This window comes from Gallinula chloropus (assembly GCF_964237585.1).
Source record: "Gallinula chloropus genome assembly, chromosome: 9".
Lineage (NCBI taxonomy): Eukaryota > Metazoa > Chordata > Aves > Gruiformes > Rallidae > Gallinula > Gallinula chloropus.
Window position 1 is genome coordinate 3,277,722 of NC_140094.1, and position 18,668 is coordinate 3,296,389.

Consider the following 18,668-nt stretch of genomic DNA (forward strand, 5'->3'; position numbering starts at 1 on the left):
GAAGGGCTGCATCATAGGAGAACCTCTACGTGTGGAGTGATGCCCTCATCCTGACTGCATCAGAGGTCCAGAAAACTTTAAGTGGAGAAATTGGCATGCTAATAACTTTGTTGTAGATGCCTAAGGCAGGAAGAAGGGTGCTGATGCCATTTAAAAGGTGGCTGAAAGGAGTTCCTGTATGTAAGAAATTGTTACAGAAGAGAATAAAGCAGTTTTTTACACGGAGATGGTATCTTCTCACCTGAACTGCCCCATGACCCCCTGAAAATCGCTTTTTGCTGTCTTTGTGGCTGAACCCTGTCTGCCCACTTTTCTGCTTTTTCATCTCCTGTCTGGAACTTGAGGCCTCACTGGGAGCATGGCAAGGTCTTGCAGGTGGTCCTCAAGGCCGTGAACTTCAGTTGCAAAAATCATGTGGCCCGTGTTGCTGCAGCCACAGTCCCTGTGCCAGCCTGGCCGTCTCAGAAGCTGCACGAGAAATGTGTGTGGGATTGTTGTTGTCCGTTTCTTGTTTGGGCCTTGCTCAAAGGCTCAAGGTTGGGACATAAATCAGTTTGGTTTTCCTCCTCCACTGAATACCGATCTAACATTACAGCACAGGCACTTTGTGTAGTAGGAACCTAACGAAACCCAGATTTTAACATAGTCACTGGTTTCTTTGAAGGAGGCAGTGTTAGCAATTATGATCTAGACTAGACGTTGGTAAGAACTTACCAAATAATTACAGGCTTCCTAAAGTAGTATAGTATGAGTAATTGCAGGTTTAAAAATGTTATTATGAAGAGTAGTTTATACCGAAACTTCATCATGCTCTTTGAAACCAGAATCTGTAACTCTCGTCACGCCACAGCAAACGCTTGTCCTTCTCCACAGAAGAATGTAGACTTGCTTTATTGTACAGCAAATGTTCTGTGGTACATTATTTAAATTAGCATATAATAGAAACCTAATTGCCCACTAGGGCCCAAAGCTTTAGCTCGTGGAGATCAATGTGCTTCCACTGAAGTCAGTGTAGCAATGTTGATTTTCACCCCTTGAGGATCTGGCTCAGCAGCTTGTTTCTATTCCAGGCATTGTTAGAGGAGATAGTGTGTTTAGAATATTAAACCGTGGCATTGTCAGAGATAGTCAACTCAATTTCTTTGCGAGTGAAGAGAAATAAAGCGGTAAAACCATTATTTTTATCTGAGGATTTCAATTTACATCGTCGATTATTCATATTGACTGATCTGGTACAACAGGGAAATCATGAGCGTGGGGTCATCTTGTTGTGGTTTTAATTTCCTACGTCTGTAGTTATCTAATCCTCTCAGTGTGAGCAAGCATGATTAGTATTTATTTCTATTCTGTGTGCCAGTGCCCTGGGCCAGGTTCTGTGCTAAATCCAGAGTGACTCTCCTACTTAATTGGCATTAACTTGTGCTGCAGTAATATAAATAAAAACTTGTATTTTCTATGTAAAGCACCCACAACTCCCTAAACAGACGACTTTTACATGGATGTTCTGCCCTGATGTTAAGGCTGCTTATATATCTGTTTGTGGGTTTTGTTCAGTTTGGAACTTTTTCTGGTGATGTTTTCCAAACAGCACTTTGGGAAGCACAGATTTGGAAAGAGTCTGGCTGCTTTTTAACCACTGAGACACTACCAGGAGCATTGTTACCCCTGGTTAATAAATTGCTACAGTAAGAACAGCCGGCTCGCTCTCTGGAGAGTCAGGTAGCAAAGTGAACAATAATTCTTCATTCTGTCAAATAGTTTTTACAGTCATTTGGAATGCTTGCTTCGAGGAGCTTATTTTACTTAGGAATGCTCCATTCAGGAATAGGGAAATTTTAGGGCTGAGCTGAACCACCAGGTTGTCTTTGTGGAGTTTGTTTCCTCTGAAATTTCATTATTCTCAGAAGACCTCTGGCTGCTCCCCTGCTTCTCTCTGCTTCCATTTGGGTAGTCAAAGTTAGTCTGCAAGAATTCTTCTGAGAACAGGAATGGGGGAGTTCTGGTTAAACGCTTTGGGTCTTCATCGAGGGTGGTATAGTATTGACTGTGTGTGTGAGCCTTTGGAAATATTACAGTGTCAAAATGGTATGACTTTGGAGTTGCCTGGTGTTAGTTCTGGTCTGTTTTCTGGTGTATGCAAAGCACAAGTGTAGACAGAAACATCAGCAGGAATGATAGGCAAAGCCCATCTTGAAAAGGTTGCAAGATTATGTTCTTCATTCTTGGTAACTTACCGTATCTCTTTGCTCAGCTCTGGGTGTGAGGTCGTTTTCTTGTCCTGACAAAGTGAGGAAGCTCAGCTCATTAAATGTTTCGGATTGTCATTGGATTAAATTGTTGCAATAATGTAGATGCTGTTTCTGTTATTTCCTCCTAGCTTTTATCAAACCTGCTTAATTTGAGCAAACACAAATCCAATATATTGCCAGTGTCTACCTTTTGGGGTGATTTGGCCTTTAGAACCTAGCATTAACCATGTGGAGCATGTTGCATTCAGAAACAGTCGCCTCAGTCATTTCACTCTGTAACGCTGTATTCGTCCTCCTGTTCTACCCAGTGCCTGTGTCCTGCCCAGTTCTGTGGGACGTAGGAGTGTCTGCTCCCTGTTGTACTTTCATACCTGTTTGAGAGAGATGCCAGTATCCTTTCTTTGAAATTTTTGGTGGCCATTTTGCAGTTTTTATAAACAAAAGTACTAAAACGTTAATGTAAATGCTGATGGTAAGTCAGCAGATCGAGTCCCTTCGTTTTCAGGACTGGGTTTTTCAGCTTCAGTGTGGGAGTTTTTTCACTTAAAAACACGGGGACGCATTGAACGCGTGTTGCCAGAGACTTACATAATGCGAGTCATCCCACGGTGAGGCAAGGAAGCCATCTTAGAGCCGAGCATGCAAACCCTCCATTGCAACAATCACAGGCATTAAAGTTTCAGAGTCTTGATGGCCAAATGGCAACACACCAAATGCGACAGCTTTCCTTCTCCCCGAGTGGTGAATCATGTTAGATAATTCATGATGCAAACTGCTGTTATTTCTAGAGTGTCTGAGCCTCTGATGGCATAGCAGATTTTCTTACCTCTGTAGGTTAGATGAAAAGCTGAACGACTTTGAGAGCAGCAAAATATGCCAGCAGCTACGTTGTGGTAGATCAGCTGATAGTTCTTCACTTGTATCATTTGACTCCCAGGTGTGGTCAGAGCGGTGCAGCTCTGGCGCGTGGTACTTTCTGCCTTTCTGTGAGGAAGAAGCGGGATGGCAAAGATAATGGCTGAAGGCACTGGAGCATTCATGGCAGTAATTTCTAAGAGTTGGAGATAAACAAGCAGGCAAAGTTGAAGACTTATCTGGGTGGGGATATTAGCATTTTGAATACTCTCTGCACAGATGCAGTTATCACTTAATTGACTTTACCTTAGGGAACACTAGGAAATCACTTTGCAGCTGTAAAGGAAAAACTTCGGCACCCAGTGCTTAATGGCTCCGTTCTGCTGTACAAGACACCATGGCTGTTCTACTGCCAGTGCCACAACTGGGAAAGTGAAAGCCTGCCTCAGGCACACCGCTACGCAAGCTCAGCTGTGACACTCAGCATTTTGCCCTTCCTTTACACGTATTCTCATGATTACCTTCATTAGCTTGAATCACAGCTGTCACCTCGCCTCTGTCTTGACACAAGCAGAGAAAGTCACTGTCAAGCTGAGGGAGAGGGACCTGTGGTCCCCAGAAGGGCAGTGCTGCCATAGCTGGTATTGCAGCACAAGGCTCAGCTCATCACTCAGAAGATTGGGTTGTGGGGCTCAGTCTGTGGGTCTGCCCCTGCTGTCACAGAGCCGGGACCTGCTCAGCCGCCCCTTCTGAGAATTTGTGCCACCAATGGGACTGTAATTGACAGCTCCTCTGAGAGGCAAGTGCGATGTGTAATGTGCCAGGTTACCACCTGCACGTGGGGCTGCTAACAGAGGTCCTGGCTGCCCGGCTGTCCTGCTTGTGCGGTCGGCCCAGCACCGGGGTGGCACAGCTCACTCATCCGTGGAGGGGACAGGGACGGAGCCACCACCTTTTTTTATTTTCCCCTGTCCCATTCTCCATGTCATCTGCAAAGGACCAGCATAGGAACCAGAAGACCAATTTGTTCATTTTGTTTCTAAACTTGCTTTCTGGTCTTTTGTCAGAAACCAAGAGAGTTGCTTCAAATGGTAAAGGATTTTCGTGGAAGAAGACGTGACTGTGTAATATTTAGAGAGGCTACAGTCAGAGCTGACATTCACCACCTTTTGCAAAGAGCTGTCTGGTCTCTTGCCAGCAATACTGTGGTGCTGTGCATCTGCAGAGTGAGTTCTCACCAAGTCCATTACTAGTCTGAGATGGGGGTTTGGTGCCTGTGCACCTTTGGTTCTCACCCTGCTGATTTGCTGAAGATGGGCACTGCTGTCAGAGTTGTCCTGATGATACTATTGATGCCCTTAACTTAATGGGGTCTTTTCCTGTAGAACAGCTACTTGGTTTGCTTGTAGTCATTATTTTAAAATTAGCTATCTAAGCGTGTTAGGGTTTTATTGGTATTATTCCTTCAACAGCAATATTGGTTACTCCAGGCATTGTTTAAAAGCTGCTTTTTTGCATTTCTTAAAGAGAGATTTGGCTTAGAGCAAAATCAGTAAGGGGAAAAGAATTAGGAAATCAGACCCTTCCTTTCCCTTTTCCAACCTCTGGGTTTTCCAACCTCAAATAAGTACGTGAAGGGGGTTTAACAACTTTAAATTGGATTTTGGAATGTCAGTGACTCTAATAGCCTTTGTACACAAATAACAACAGCAGAGCTGATTATTGTTTCTGGACTCCACGATGCACTTATGTAATCATTAATCTTGGCACTTCTTTATCTCCAGCAGATTAGGAGGCCACTGTCATTTTGAAGACTGCCATTAAGTAGACTTTGTTAGTGTTTAAATACGTGAAGCTTAACTTTAAGCTTCCTTGATGTATGCAGTGGAGGTATCCTGTGCGCAGACCACTGCAGTAGAGCTGTGGTACTAAGTTTCAGTCACGTATCTGCTGCCACGGGTCTGACCTTAGACATGGTTTTATGAACAATGTTTGTTCATCAGTGTCTGAAGATGCTTTAAAAGCTTTTTAAGTGTAAAGCATTAATATATCTGAAACAGCAAGCAAAGTTGCTTTATCTACTGGCTTTCGGTTGGTTTAATCGCTGAGAGGCAGGAAATTAAATGTTATGAAATGACTAGGTGAAAGAAAGGGGTTAATGAAGGTTGTAGCGCCTAATCTAATTGTGGCAAAGGAAGAGCTTTGCTAGACCTTTCCTTTTCACAAGCTTGTAATTTGCTAAAACGTTTTTGTGGGCAGCTACTTTTTTTCTTCATCATCCTTGTCAGGAAAGGAAAATGGTTTTCAGATGCTGAGGACAGTGTCTGCAGACATCATGACATCACGAGGGTATCAAGAAGCACAGAAACAAAACCAAGTCTGGGGAGGTGTCGTGCGCATGGTTGGTGGGGGCACAACACTAATTACGCTGTTTGAAGAACTTGCTGGGGGGAAAAACACATATATTTCTGTCAGGAGTGTTTCTGAGGCTGTTTGATAGACTGATGGTGGCTTTATTTTGTTGTAAGTTGGAGCCTGTAAAACTTCCTTCTCATCCGATGTCATCCTGCATGCTCTCCCTCCTGGTGCAGCTTCCGGGGACAGGTCAGAGCGTTTTCCTTTTGCACCCTTCTAGAAAAGATCTTCTGAGAGGGGAGAAAAGTGTGTGCTGGACTACGGACAGGCAGATCTGGCTGCCCTCCCACGGCCAGCGGGGTGGCCCCAGCCTGCCTCATAGAGAGATGAAAGGCCAGCAGCGTGTACTAGAAATGGTGGCAATGGAAAGAAACCGTATATTTAAGAAGTAACCCTGTCTCTGCTAGAAAGATGCTGGATACAGGCTTCAGAAGAACATCTTTTGTGAGGTCTGAAGGAATCTGGTTGCAGCTTGCTTCTAACAGCCATAAATCGCAGAAGGAGCTGCCAGATTCGTGCTCAGTATTGATGGTCATGTGAATCCAGAAAGGAGGTGTTGGAGGGGGTTAATAAGTGAGTGAGTGCAGCTAAATAAATGGCTTTTTACTTTGTGGAGTTCTGAAGTTGGTTGTGGTTGTTATTGTTCATCTCTTGGATGAATCATCTGAAAATGAGAATTTAAACTAGACATTCAGAGCGCACCTTTGTGAGAAACTAATGATTCTGCTTGGCATACAGCATCAAAGGCAGCCTCGTTAATGACATCAAATTCGCGTGCAGCCAAAAAGAAAAAGAAAGTATCTTAAAAATGCAGATGTAGTCACTTCAGAACGATGGAGTTTATACTCTGGGTGAAATACTTTTGTCTCCTGCAACTTTTTCTTGTAGAACTAAATTCAGGTCTTGAGCGGTTTGTCATCAGAGTGCAGCTCTCTTGTAGGGAAGGGGCTTCGGCACCAGCCTGTTGGCTTGGCTTTACCCCATAGCCTTGCAAAGTCACATTTCCCAGTGTGCACAGGGACACAGGCTGCAATTTCTGCAGAGGCCAAACCCTCAGTAACACTCGTGCTGCCTGGCAGAATGGCAGGGCAAAGCTGAATCACTGCAGTTGCCTTGGTTGAAGGGACCCTAGCATCACTGGCTTCCCCTCTGCTTTGCCACCCCTTCTGCATTCCTTCTGTGTTCCTTTTTCCAAACTGGCTGCCCCATGTTCAGGGGCATGAGCTATTAGAGTGGAACCTGACTTGGCCGAAGAGTAATGTTAAAGGAAAGGGTATGCAGTGTGATGGAGACAGTGTGGTGGTGATGGGTTGCTAATCAGAGACAACCTTCAAAGTAGCAGTAGGTATCAGGAGTTATTAATGCTTGATTGGAAAGCTACTTGCACGAGAGTGGAAGGGATGGAATTGCAGCCCTATCCACAGTTAGCTGGTGCTGCAGTTTCATTGACCTAATGTCCCTGTAATGGTTCGGGAGCCTGTCACATTATTAATGAATTTAGTTGAAATTGCTAATAATTTTGACACTATGTGGCAAGTGATTAGCGTTCCCAGGTGTTTGGCTTTTTTAATCTAGTAACTGTAGGTGTCATTTGATTTGTGCTAGCAGATAGCCTAATGAGACCATCAAACTGAAATGTAATTTTGCAAATGGATAGCACAAATGTACGTAGCTTCTTAACAAAATCAAATGGCTGAGGTTTCATATTGTATAAAAGGAAGTCTAAGACTCTCTAAGTACCCTTTTACAGCTGTTCTAAAAAGCTAGTAAAAGATCCTTCCTTAATGAACACTAGTGTAATTTAGCTAAGAGGTAATTTAGATTTTCACTCCGAAACGCTACATTATTAAAAGGCTTTCTTTATTAAAATCAAGTCTTTATTAGTTTCTTCCAGAGAATTGGGAACTTGGACAGAAGTACAAATTTATTTAAGCTTTACAGTACATGTTTCTTTCTGGTGGGAGGGGGGGATAACACAATTAGTATTGTCAAGCTAGCTCCAGCAAATAACCACACTTCTCCAGAATACACTTCTCCTGCACATTCCCCTTTCTCTTTTCTTCTCCGTTAATACTACAGAATGAAAGACCAACATACAGACACCAGGAGGGAGGATTCCATGTAGGTTTGCTTTTCCCAGTATCAAAGAAAAGTCAGTTCCAAAGTCAACATCAGTATGATTGAGTGTGTAGGACACTTTCTCTATCCCGAACTGCACAGGCATCTTGACCTAACAGCTCACGTCGTCTTGTTCCTTCTTTTTCCCCCGTTTGACAGACGACAGCGTTGGCTGCTTGTAGCCCACAGCAGCGTGGTACACGTTGTGTCACTGCAGAGCTGTGCCTCTGCCCCTGCTGTCGGTGCTCCTGTTCACAGGTGCCCAAGGTTGGAGGCTTTCTGTAGGAAGAAACTGGGGATTTCAAACCCCAAGTGGTCTCTAGAATGCTGTAGGAGCACACTGTGTGGATTGAAATAAGCACAGACGTGCTGCTTACTGAATAAATGCATCAGCAAATCAGAACAGAAAGTCAGTGTTTGCAGTTCCTGTGGTAATAGCTCACACCTATGTTGCTTCTAAAATTTGTATTTTGAGTAATTTTGTCAAGAGCAATGTTTGGTGGCTGTGTAATTAAATCTGCAAGCTTCCTTTTTAGAAGTTAAAAAATGAAACTAAGGAAACTCAGGCAACTAGCAGTGCTGTTACATAGTGCTGTTGCAGCTTTGATCTAAGCAAGGCACCGAAGATGTGTTCTTCTGGAAGTCTGCTCTCATTTCGTGGGTCATAGGACCATGAACCAAGATTTGGCAGTAAGTACCAGTCACCTAAGATAGCTGTAGATAAAGAACGATTATCCTGATTATGTAGATAGAGACAATGAGACACCAACTGGCATCCCCACTCACACAGTAGATCAGCACTGTTTTCCTGAATTGCTTTATTTAGCAACAATTCCATTTAACCTAGTCTTCAAATTAATTACATATTCCAAACACTGCTCATCATAGCCAGTAGAACTACTGCTAATTTTCAGCCAGAGAAGAAGAGATTAATAAAGTGGTTAAAAGTTTATCCAGGGTTTTAGCTTGTTTGTGCTCCAAAATATTGCAGAAGTCCTAGGTCGTTTGTGCTGGGTTTTTTAATTTTTCCCTCATAAGAATTAAGAATATTACAATGGCCTGTTAAGGGTTTTTCAGCAGTTTTCTATTTGAATATGACATTAAAAATACACAGAGGCCTCACCACAGCAACTTCACAGAAATAGTTTTGTCTGTTTGAAAATCCAGACCATTTTCCATGTAGCCTTCTTTCATTGGGTGTGCAAGTGTCTTCCTTGAAGCCAGTGCTTCCTGTAACAGCAAAGCTTTGGTTCTTTAAATTAAAATTTGTGTAAGTGCAATGTCTTGGCTTCATGTCAAACAATAAACATCAGCGTCGGTGAGCCTGGCATGAGAACGTGAGCTCTTGCTGCACTGTTCCCTTTGACGCATCCAAATCGGTAGCAGAGGTTGGAAGAACATAAGTTTTATTCCTAAAAGTCAGTCTTGCAAGCCCCAGAAATGCTTAGGTTGTTCCATGGTATTTATCATGCAACTCCTTTAATACTCTTTGAAGCCGAGTGTTTTGGGCGTTGCGGAGTGCTGCACAGATCGAGTGACCTACTAAGAGGGATCCATCTGTGTCCAGGCCCAAAGATCTAGTCTTGGCATTGCAGCATTTCTGCCTTGTGTTTGAGGTGTTGCTCATACTTTGCTTTTTAATTAATACTTTGGTGGCCATGTTCATTTCTACTCCACCCATCACGCCCACAGACTTCAAAGGATTCCTACCAGCATAACAGCATAACCTCAATATTTATTTTATTTTATTACAAGTGTGATTTCCTAAGGAAACAAGGATTGGAGAGGTTGTTTGTGTTTGTCTGGTTTTCTGCCCATCACCCTAGCTCTCCTCATTTCCAAAACCATTTCAGCCAAGCTCAAGAGCATCAGCTGTCCCAAAATGTGTTCCCACATGTTTCATGAAAATTGAAAAACATGCCCAGAAAGATACTGTAGTAATACTCCATGGAAGGGGACAGCTCCAGTAGGAGAATCTGTAAAGGAGAGGAGGGCGCAAAGTATGTCCCACATGCTGGGAAGGCTTTGTCTGGAATTTCTACCTTCCTACCTTCAGTGAGCCTGCTCACGGCCAGCAGGCCATTGCGGAGGGGACTGTGTATAGAATAAGTAAACCTTTATCACAAGGAGTGGGCCGGTAAATTCCATCAGATCTTGATCAAAACACTCCCTGCATGTTCTAAAAACGCTTCAGACATCTACCAACCAGCCATCATCCTTAGGAGCACAGAGGGTTTAAGTATTTTAACATCTCTGAGTGGACAGATGGTCACTTAGCGTAGTGTATTAATGGCATGGGCAGAGCTGTGCTGCCACTAGCTTTCAGTTTAGTAGAATTGCAGCATTTATAAGCTGCAGGTGTTCAGCAGCAAGTAATTTGCAGCCAGCTCAAATTACTTAGGGTACATGACAGAGCAAATTATTTAGGTAATGAAGCTGAAAATGCAGGAAGATTAGAATATTATATAGTAAAATCATTCCTTGTTAATTCAGTTTGTGATCAGATATTATGTTGCTTTAAATACCACATTACATGCAGTACCCTTGTTTGAGTCAATGAATATGTATGAATATGTCAGTGAATATGTATGCCACCTAATTTAATCAATATACTTACAAACAGCACTACCAACCAGTGATGTCTGGCACGCACTGCATCCCTTTAGAAGCAGGTTAGCCCAATTTGTGTAGGGATCATATTTATTTCAAAGCCCTTCTGAATTAGCTGCCAAATTGTAAATACCCTGGGCAGCGGGGGATGGGACAGTTCAGGGGAAAGACCCTTTCTTGCAGTCATAGATGGGATAACTTCTTAAGCAGTGCTCCGAGACCCAGGAGATCCCAACTGCAGTCCGCACCCCACTTCCAGCCTCAAGGAAAGTCCTCAGTTGAGCTGGCAGTTTTGGTTAGGGTGCTTTACCCAGACAGCCGGATGCGCAGCGCCGGTACAGGCTCTAAGAAATAGAGACCAGTCTGGCAGGCTAACCAAGTGTGTGCTTAGGTCCATCTTTACTGAGTGAAAAAGGAATGTGTATACTTGGAATCTGGGCTGCCTTGAGGGCTGAAGAGCAGGAGCTGTGGGCAACTCTACAGAAATGCTCTTATCTCAGTGGTCCCAGTGTACCCAGGTGATTGGGACCCTGTGAACCACAGGAGGGGAAGGGAGCACTCCTTGCACAGGTTTTCCTTTCCAGAAAATGCTAGCCTTTAAAAAAATCAGAAATAGCAAGTAGGTTCACTCTAACTTTCACCTTCTAAAAGTTAGGCTTGTGATTAGGGTATCATTAAATTCCTTCTCTAGTGAGTGAAGAGGAGGCATCTTCATCTCGCATGTCTTGAGTGAGATGAATCACACCCCTTCTCCCTCTTTCCTTCTTGCTTTCTTTTTCTCCCTCCCTTTCTTTTTTGTTCTCCTCCTTCCTCCCTTCCTCATTGCGCTAGACACAGACAAGACAATTAGCTTCAGCTAGTTACCCAACCTTCAAGATAGCTCTTGAATCTCACCTAAAAGGCAGGAAGGGGAATCAACTTTTGCTTCCATTGAAGAGCCCTTCCCAGGATACCAAATCAGAGATTTCACCCCTGTTAAGAACTGGAAAAGATGGCATGATCTCTGTGAGAAAGCAAGAGGAAGAATGGGAAGACACTTTTTCTACCCCAAACAGTCAGTTCACTAGGAACAAACACTTCAGTCAGACACACCAAGGGGGAAGGAAGCTTTCTGTCTTTGGAAAACTTTCTTCTTTTGAAATATGTTGTCTTGCACTTTGCTGTGTTGAGGCTCAGTGTGTTTATACTTCAGTGGCAGACTGGTGAGAAAGACTTTTGTCCTGATTGGTGTCTGCCAGTGGAGCTAGAAAGCAAGAAACAAAAGGTTGTGATGAGCTTGTGCAGAGCATTTCCTTACAAATACAGAATTAGATGTCTTTCCTCCTGTACTGCTCAAACAAGACAAAGCAGAAAGCAGCATTTCCTGGTGCAGGAATTAATAAAGAGGGAGAGGCTGTCTAGAGGGGTGGGTTGGGGGAGGGAGCTTGAAAAAGACATCTAAGCTGAGTGAAACTGCTCCAGGTCTGTGGAAAGGAGTGGAGCATGGAGTGGGAGGGGATAAGGCATATTCTGCTGTTCCAGGTGCCAATAAAAGGTGTTGTTCAGCGTGCTCTGGTTATCTGGTAGACACATTCACAAGGAATTAGGTGGAGGCAATCCTGTAGTTGAAGCGTACCAGAGCTTCTCCAGCTGCCAAGTGTAGACACAGTGAATGGAGGAAGAAGGATTTAGGGGAAAACCACAGGGCTTTTTTTCCTGCAGTACTTGGGCTAAAGTTCTTGTTCTGTCTGCTTTTGAGCAAATCAAAGAGTCTGCACTCAGTTTCCCTGCTGTAAAATGAAGATCATATGACGTTAGAGCAGAAGGAAGATTACCAGACATTCCAGTGATAGGAATAGCTACACACTAAAGTCATGGAGCTTAGTGGGTGCTGTAGCTTGAGAGCTTAGTGGATGCCAAATGCCCTTTCCTGTGGAGATGTTTGCCTCATGTTTGACATCAGTTGGTAGTGATCGCTACCTATGGCCCTTACTGGTCATCTCTCTCTCTCTCTGTGTTTCTGTAGCATCTTGTTTGATGCTTGTGGTGGGTCTCTGTGCTTGAGCTTGCATTTGTTGCTCTTGGAGGTTGGTTTGGGCTGTTACTCCTGTCCATTGCTGCCTTTGGCACAGGCCGCCCTCGGTAGTGTTCTGGAGCACTGTTATTTCAGGGTGTGAAAGATTCTTAGGCCTTTAATCTGGGAATACAAACTACATCTGTCACCTGGGTATCTGTAGCGGTTCCTAAGCAACCACAAGAGTTTATTTTTTTTTCTGCAATTCATATTTAAGAAATAATTTGCTCATGCATGAACCAGAATCAGCCTGAGCACCACCCCAGGAGACAGAAATTGTAAACTGTAATTTAGGCTAATTCTAGTCTAAAGCATGAATTAGAGTATTTTATATAATCTTGGAAAATATACCATACAAATACATGTAAGCACAGAACAGGTACAATTAATGTGAGCACAGCAGGAACCTGTAAGTAACTGGGAATGTGAGAAACCAAGTCGGAACATATTCTTGACATGTAAAAATATTTCCCACCTGCCTTGTTTGCATAAGAACAAGGTTTTAGCAAGTACATATTTGCATGTCAAAGTTAAAAGTGGGGAAAATATTTTCACCCTGGTAAGAAAATGCATAATCTTGGTGCAGGCAATTTGCATTTAGTCAGTTTAAAGTATCTTAAGTCCTTTCATGCTACATGGAAAGTGTATGAACTTGCGACAGGGATTCCATTTCAATGAGTGGATTTGCAAAGGCAACGACAGTGGAGCAGTAATTGATCTGATGTCTTTCCACGCATTAATTTGTAAGACAATTGGTTGTGGCAGTCTCAAGTGGTTTATGCTTCCGAGTTTCATCCCAGTGTCCTGTGTCTCAGAGTGAAACGATAAGGTGAAGTTTTAAATGCTGCCTGTTGAATGGAAAGCGGGTACCTCAAAGATGTCATCGGTTTGAAGGAGTCTGGAATTCTAAAAACATGCCTGCTTCCTGTGCTTGTACACACAAGGGTCAGCAAGTGCTTCACAGTGGGAGCCTGTGAACCTGTGGAGACTCTTCTAACAGTAAAGCACCCTGGAAAATGCATTTGGCACTAATCATGGCACCTCTTGGACTATTAGTTTTAGGCCGGCATGTTACGTTCCTTCAGAAGCACTGCAGTGTCCTGTTGCTTAAGAAAGAGGGATTGCATAGACAGGCTTCATGGGTGATTTACCTAATGTGCTGGAGTTTGGAGATAAACAAGGTCTGGTTATACCATACCTATTCAAAATAAGGCAGTACTCACTCTTGTAGAAGTGAAAGGTAAAATCTACATTGCGTGTAGCTCTTGAGGTGAGCCTTCTCACTGCCCCGTCAAAGGGGCTGGAGGAGGCTGCTCCTTCACTGTGGCAGAGTAGAAAAGTAATCCTGTATTGAGAAAGGCACCACCAGGAACATGCAGATCTTGCCAAGGGCATTGCTCCCTGACCAGGAACTGACAGTTACACAGACTTTGAGTTTCTGTGGATTTCAGGCTGTTGTTTAGGGTGTTGATGTAAAGCTGTTCCAACCTTTGTTCCTAAACATCTGATGAACTAGTAGTAATTAATGGCATGCATTAATAGCATATGCTTTATTTTTCCCTCTTATTAGTTCCCTTCCTACTCCATTGTGTTTAATGCACTAGCTGAGAACTAGGGAAATGGAAGTGGTTTTTGTAGGACTGCAGGGAAGAAGTATTTCTGTTCTTGTGTGTCCTAAACAGACCTTTCAATTCCAGCCTGTCGTTATATTGCTGCAGGGAAGGTCGAAACCACAGAGATCCTTATGAGGGAAGGAGATGCAAGTGGTGTCCTGCTGGATGAAAGTGTTTTGGAAGCTGCTGACACGGAACCGTCAGGAGAGCAGCAGTGTAGTCCCGTAGCTGCTGGGCACCGCTTCCCTCAGCAGAGTGTTGGAGCTGCTGTTAGGTTCTTAGGAGCAAATGGTTACTACTCGGGTACTACCCAGCTGCTCCAGTCATTACATTCAGTGTCATCTGGGGATGGTTTTGAAGGAATATTTTAGCACAATCAGTGCCAAGTTAAAAGCCTTCTGGTCTTCCAGTTTATAGTCGTCTTACAGTTCTGTCCTGGTCCTGAGCTGTGCTGTTGGGCTGCAGTGAAGCAGAGCACATGGTAGCATTGGAAAATGATTCTTGTTTAGTAACAAGCAGGTGGTTAGGGGTTTAATGGCACGCAAAATGCAGAGTTTGTAAGAGTGGACTTGTCTTCTTCAAAGCAGTGTGAAGAGCACAGGCAACGTTCAGCTATTAGATGCGATTTTATGTGTTGTCAGTCTGCATATCCAAAAACTGGATGAAATAAAAGCTCTCTGAAAGAGCTGAGCATCTCCTGAATGGATTTCAGTTCCTCACAGGAGGTTAACAGCACTTCTGATTGTTGACACGTCACAGAGGCACAGCAAGAGTTGCGTTTGTACTCCTGTTTGGACCTAGCCAGTTGAGGGAAGCTAATGTAGCTTGATCCTACCACCCCTGCAGAAGACAAAGTGCTTTCTTGGGGATGTTTTGGTTACCTACCTAACCTGTCCAGTCCGAGTGTGAGTGAGCACATGCAAGCATGTGTAAAACGTGGACCACTGGTCTGTGATACTGTAAAGCAGCACCTCAGCACAGCCCTATCCAAAAAGACTCGCTAGCAGAATGGCTGCAGCCGTGCCCCTCAGACAGAGTGAAGGAGTCCCTTCTTACATCCTGCTGTTGAGCTGGGAAGGTGCTGTGATTTATAGCCATGTAACATGCAGGAAGTGTTGTCACACACTAAACTGAACTCAGTACATATGTTTCATGTGTTATAAATAAAAAATCAGGGCTTTCATGTCATAGGTGTCTCTGGCGTGTTCCAGACTGCTGGCTCCTTCAGTTTTTGTGAGTTGACTAGGCTACTGCTGTGTCTTCCTCCCTCGTTTGTTCTGTGGTAGGTGACACACAAATACATACTGATAACTCACTATCAGTTCTGGTATGTGAGGTTTGGATTTCTTTTGTCAATGCAGTTGCCTACTCCCCTGTCACTTCTCATTGGGATTGACTGGACGTCATGATGGTCATCCCTCTGGTAAAGGTGTTGTGCTGGCAAACTTTAAAATTACTGTGTACAGTCTCACAGGAGTAAGACTGGGAGAAACCTTTCTAGTGTCCTCCTAGCTCTTTGGCCAAAATGTGAACTCTCCTATTCTTTTTGGCTTTGAAATGCTGATTCTAGCCTTCTTGTGGGTTCTTAAATACCTTCTCAAATGACCCATTTTAATAACCCAAAAGCTATTATATAACGAGCAGCCATAATTTAGTCCAAAGCTCTAGGGGACCCTTGCAGTTCAGCAATGAATAGTTAATGCAGTATAATGTTTAGCAGGTTATTAGTTTTCACTGTACAAATGCTGATCAGGGAATGCTTTTATAAGGTGTTTAAAAGAAAATGTAATTAACTGGTTGCGTGCTTCTGTTGCAGCTCAAATTGAAATTATTCCATGCAAGATCTGTGGAGACAAATCATCAGGAATCCATTATGGTGTCATTACATGTGAAGGCTGCAAGGTAAGCTTCTAAAATACAAAGTCTTAAAACAGCATTTAGCCTTTTGATAGTGATGATTTTCCTTCCTTTTTTAAAGAGCAAGCATTGTGCCAAAGATGGATTGATGGATTCCATACTCGATTGGGGATTCTCAAGTGCTGGTTTTATTTGGGGTTTAAATAGGGCATTTTTGTCACACACACACACATTTTTGGACAAGCTTCAAAATAAAATGGTGCAGTTGTGCTGTGTGTGCGGCAAGCTGTCTCTCTGTGAATAAGCAGAAGGGGTACAGAGAGATGTTCTTCTCACACACCTCAAAGAACCTGCTCTGTCAACTCACTTGAGGGGGGTTTTGGCTTTCCTGACTCTCCCTCTCCATTTTTGCTTTGTAAAGTGCTGAGAAGCTGTGTTGAGATACGCACAGAGAGCTCTCCGACTCCTCAGTTTTCTTTTGTACTCTGGTGTTCTGTTTGCTGTGGAAGACGATGTCACACAAATAACACAGGCTGCCGGAGTTAAGCATACTCAGGCCTTCCTGGCAGCGTTACCTGCCCCTTGCCACGCAGCCATCGCTGTGTAAGGTTTTGGCTTTGGGTTTTTCCCTGGATTTGTACCTTTGGTAACTCTAATGAACAAGGCTTCCACTACATGTATTGATATTTTTAGTTTCCCTCTCACAACCGAGAGTTAAACTGGGCAGCACTAGCACTAGGCCAGCGTGCTGTGAAGCTAATCACTCCCTTTCATCGCTAGCACAGGGCTGCAGCGCTAGCCTGGGAGCGACACAGCGCCCACCGCTGTGCTCCGCCTTGTTGCTTTCCTCACATACGTGTGTGTTGCAGTCCCATGCTGGCAGGTTTTTCGCTGTTAGTCTACACTTCAGGTGCAGAGAATTTACGACAGTCTTTAGTCTGCTGTCCCGACTCGCGTGGTACTACCACCCATCTTCAAAAGGTACCCTCACTTTCACATCATAGAGATTTCTTTAGTGTTCTCATTAATGTGTTCGCTCAGTCTCATGGACATATTGGTAAGAAGGGAGGGACAACACCCCCCCAAAACTTGAAGAATGTTAGAACGATGTGGGACAGCACCTTCTGCTCTTTGTAACTGCTGTTGCTGGGAGAAACGTGCTGAGAAAGCAAAGGTAATCAAAAGTTTGCTTTTCAGCTTTATGTGGTTGAGCAGCATTTATCAAATTTCAGCTGTGGGAAGTGGCAGACACGTGCAGGGAGAAATCTGCTGCATGACTGTCGCCTCAGAGAGTATCGAGTTGTGCTCAAGGTCTGAGGCCTCTTTAATCCTTAAACAGTCTGGGATCAGCATACCTGAGAGACTGCCTCAAGATCCGCGAGGAACATCGTTGTCAGCAGACTGAGGCTGGCGTGACGTGAGCGCACGTCTGTGCGAAGAGCAGGCCTTTCTCAGCATGGCCTCTTACAGAACGGACATGGGCTGCCCTAGGAGAGCTGCCAGCCGTATTTGCTTTGTCTCCACATACACCTATGGCCTTGTCTTCTCCCAGGTTCCGTATGTGAGGGACACCCCCACCAAAGGCAGCAGGGTGCCTGCACGCAGAAGGAAGCAGCAGAACTCAGCGTACTTGTGGTCACGTTAGCAGTGTGTAGCTGGCAGGCGCTCAGCGCTGCAGCGGCTCAGACACATTCCCAACGAGCGGCTCTCCACCAGCGGCTGCTTTCCTGGGAATAAGCGCAGCCGAGTGTGGTTAGGGCAGGAGTCCCTCGTGTGCCTCCAGCAGTCAGGACAGCAGGTGCTGCTGGCTGGATGTGAGAAACGTGTGTGCAGTTCCTTATGTTTTAGAACAAATAGTTTTCCTTTGAGTGTGTAAGAATTGAGTTCTCTGGGAGCTCTGTGCAGTTCTCCATCTGCCTCTGAGAATCCACCACAATGGTCAGCTGGTGGGAGAGGGCAGAAGGAAAGAGAAGTGGGCAGGTCACGCTTGGCATGCTGAAACCTATTTGAACCTTGAGAGCAGAGTGTGCGTGAGACAGACAGTGGCATGTTAGGCATGTTCTCCTTCTCTTGGAGTAGCAGAATAAAGTTTTCCAGGCAGACAGTTTCAGGCAGGATTTTAAAGCCGGTGAACATCGACTCAGTTACCTAAGTTACTTCCCTTTCAGGAGGGAAATGTCTCCAAAGCTCACTTCTCTGTAATGCCAGAGCCCAGGTGACTTGCAAGTAGTGACAGATAGGGGAGTGCCAGTGGGCACAAGTCAGAGAAGAGTTTAAATGATCATGGCCCTGCTGTAGCAGATGGATTTTGTTTGTGCTACGCTCTTCCACAGTAATGTCAACAAAGTCTCACCCAACAGAACTATTTTGGCTGGTGAAAAAGTTGGCATAGCTTGGCTTCTGCCAAATGAGCCAGGTGTGTATCGGTATGGGCTTTTTCCCAGCTTTTCTGTGGCTGTGATCTCTGCAGGTTTGAGCACGCTTACGTTGCTCTTCGTGTTGTGCTACACCTTCCTTTGTACAAGGTACTTTGCTCTGGAGACCTAGCTCCCAGTCCTGGGCTCTGATTTCTGGAGCCGACGTCCTGCCCCAACAGACATTCCCAGAGAAACCGGGGAGGTTTGGCACAGTGCTACAGACCCATCCGTGTGCATCGGATTGCAGGATCAGGGCCTTAGTCATCGGAAGCGAACAGATGTGCTGCTGCCCTCTCAAGCCAGGCCTGTCAAGAATGATCTACAGGCAGCGATACCAGCAGCAGGGGCTGTTTTCAGCTCTTACTCTTTTTCACTCCAGTTTGTTGTGAACTTTAGTGAGAGCAATGTCAAGTGCTACTGTGTAAATACTAATAACCACCAGAAAAAACATTTCTTCAAAACCTACTTTGCAATCTTAATC

General features: G+C 44.4%; 1 protein-coding gene across 2 annotated transcripts in view; it reads left to right on the forward strand.

Moving 5' to 3' along the window:
* LOC311194783 (nuclear receptor ROR-alpha) overlaps nt 1-18,668 on the forward strand; it is a gene marked incomplete at its 5' end in the record, with an annotated part of 354,445 nt that overhangs the window by 318,047 nt on the left and 17,730 nt on the right. For both annotated transcript variants that reach the window (XM_084267994.1, XM_084267995.1), the window contains one exon: nt 15,730-15,815. In XM_084267994.1, coding sequence (XP_084124120.1) covers nt 15,730-15,815 — 86 coding nt within the window. The remainder of the gene's footprint in view (nt 1-15,729; nt 15,816-18,668) is intronic.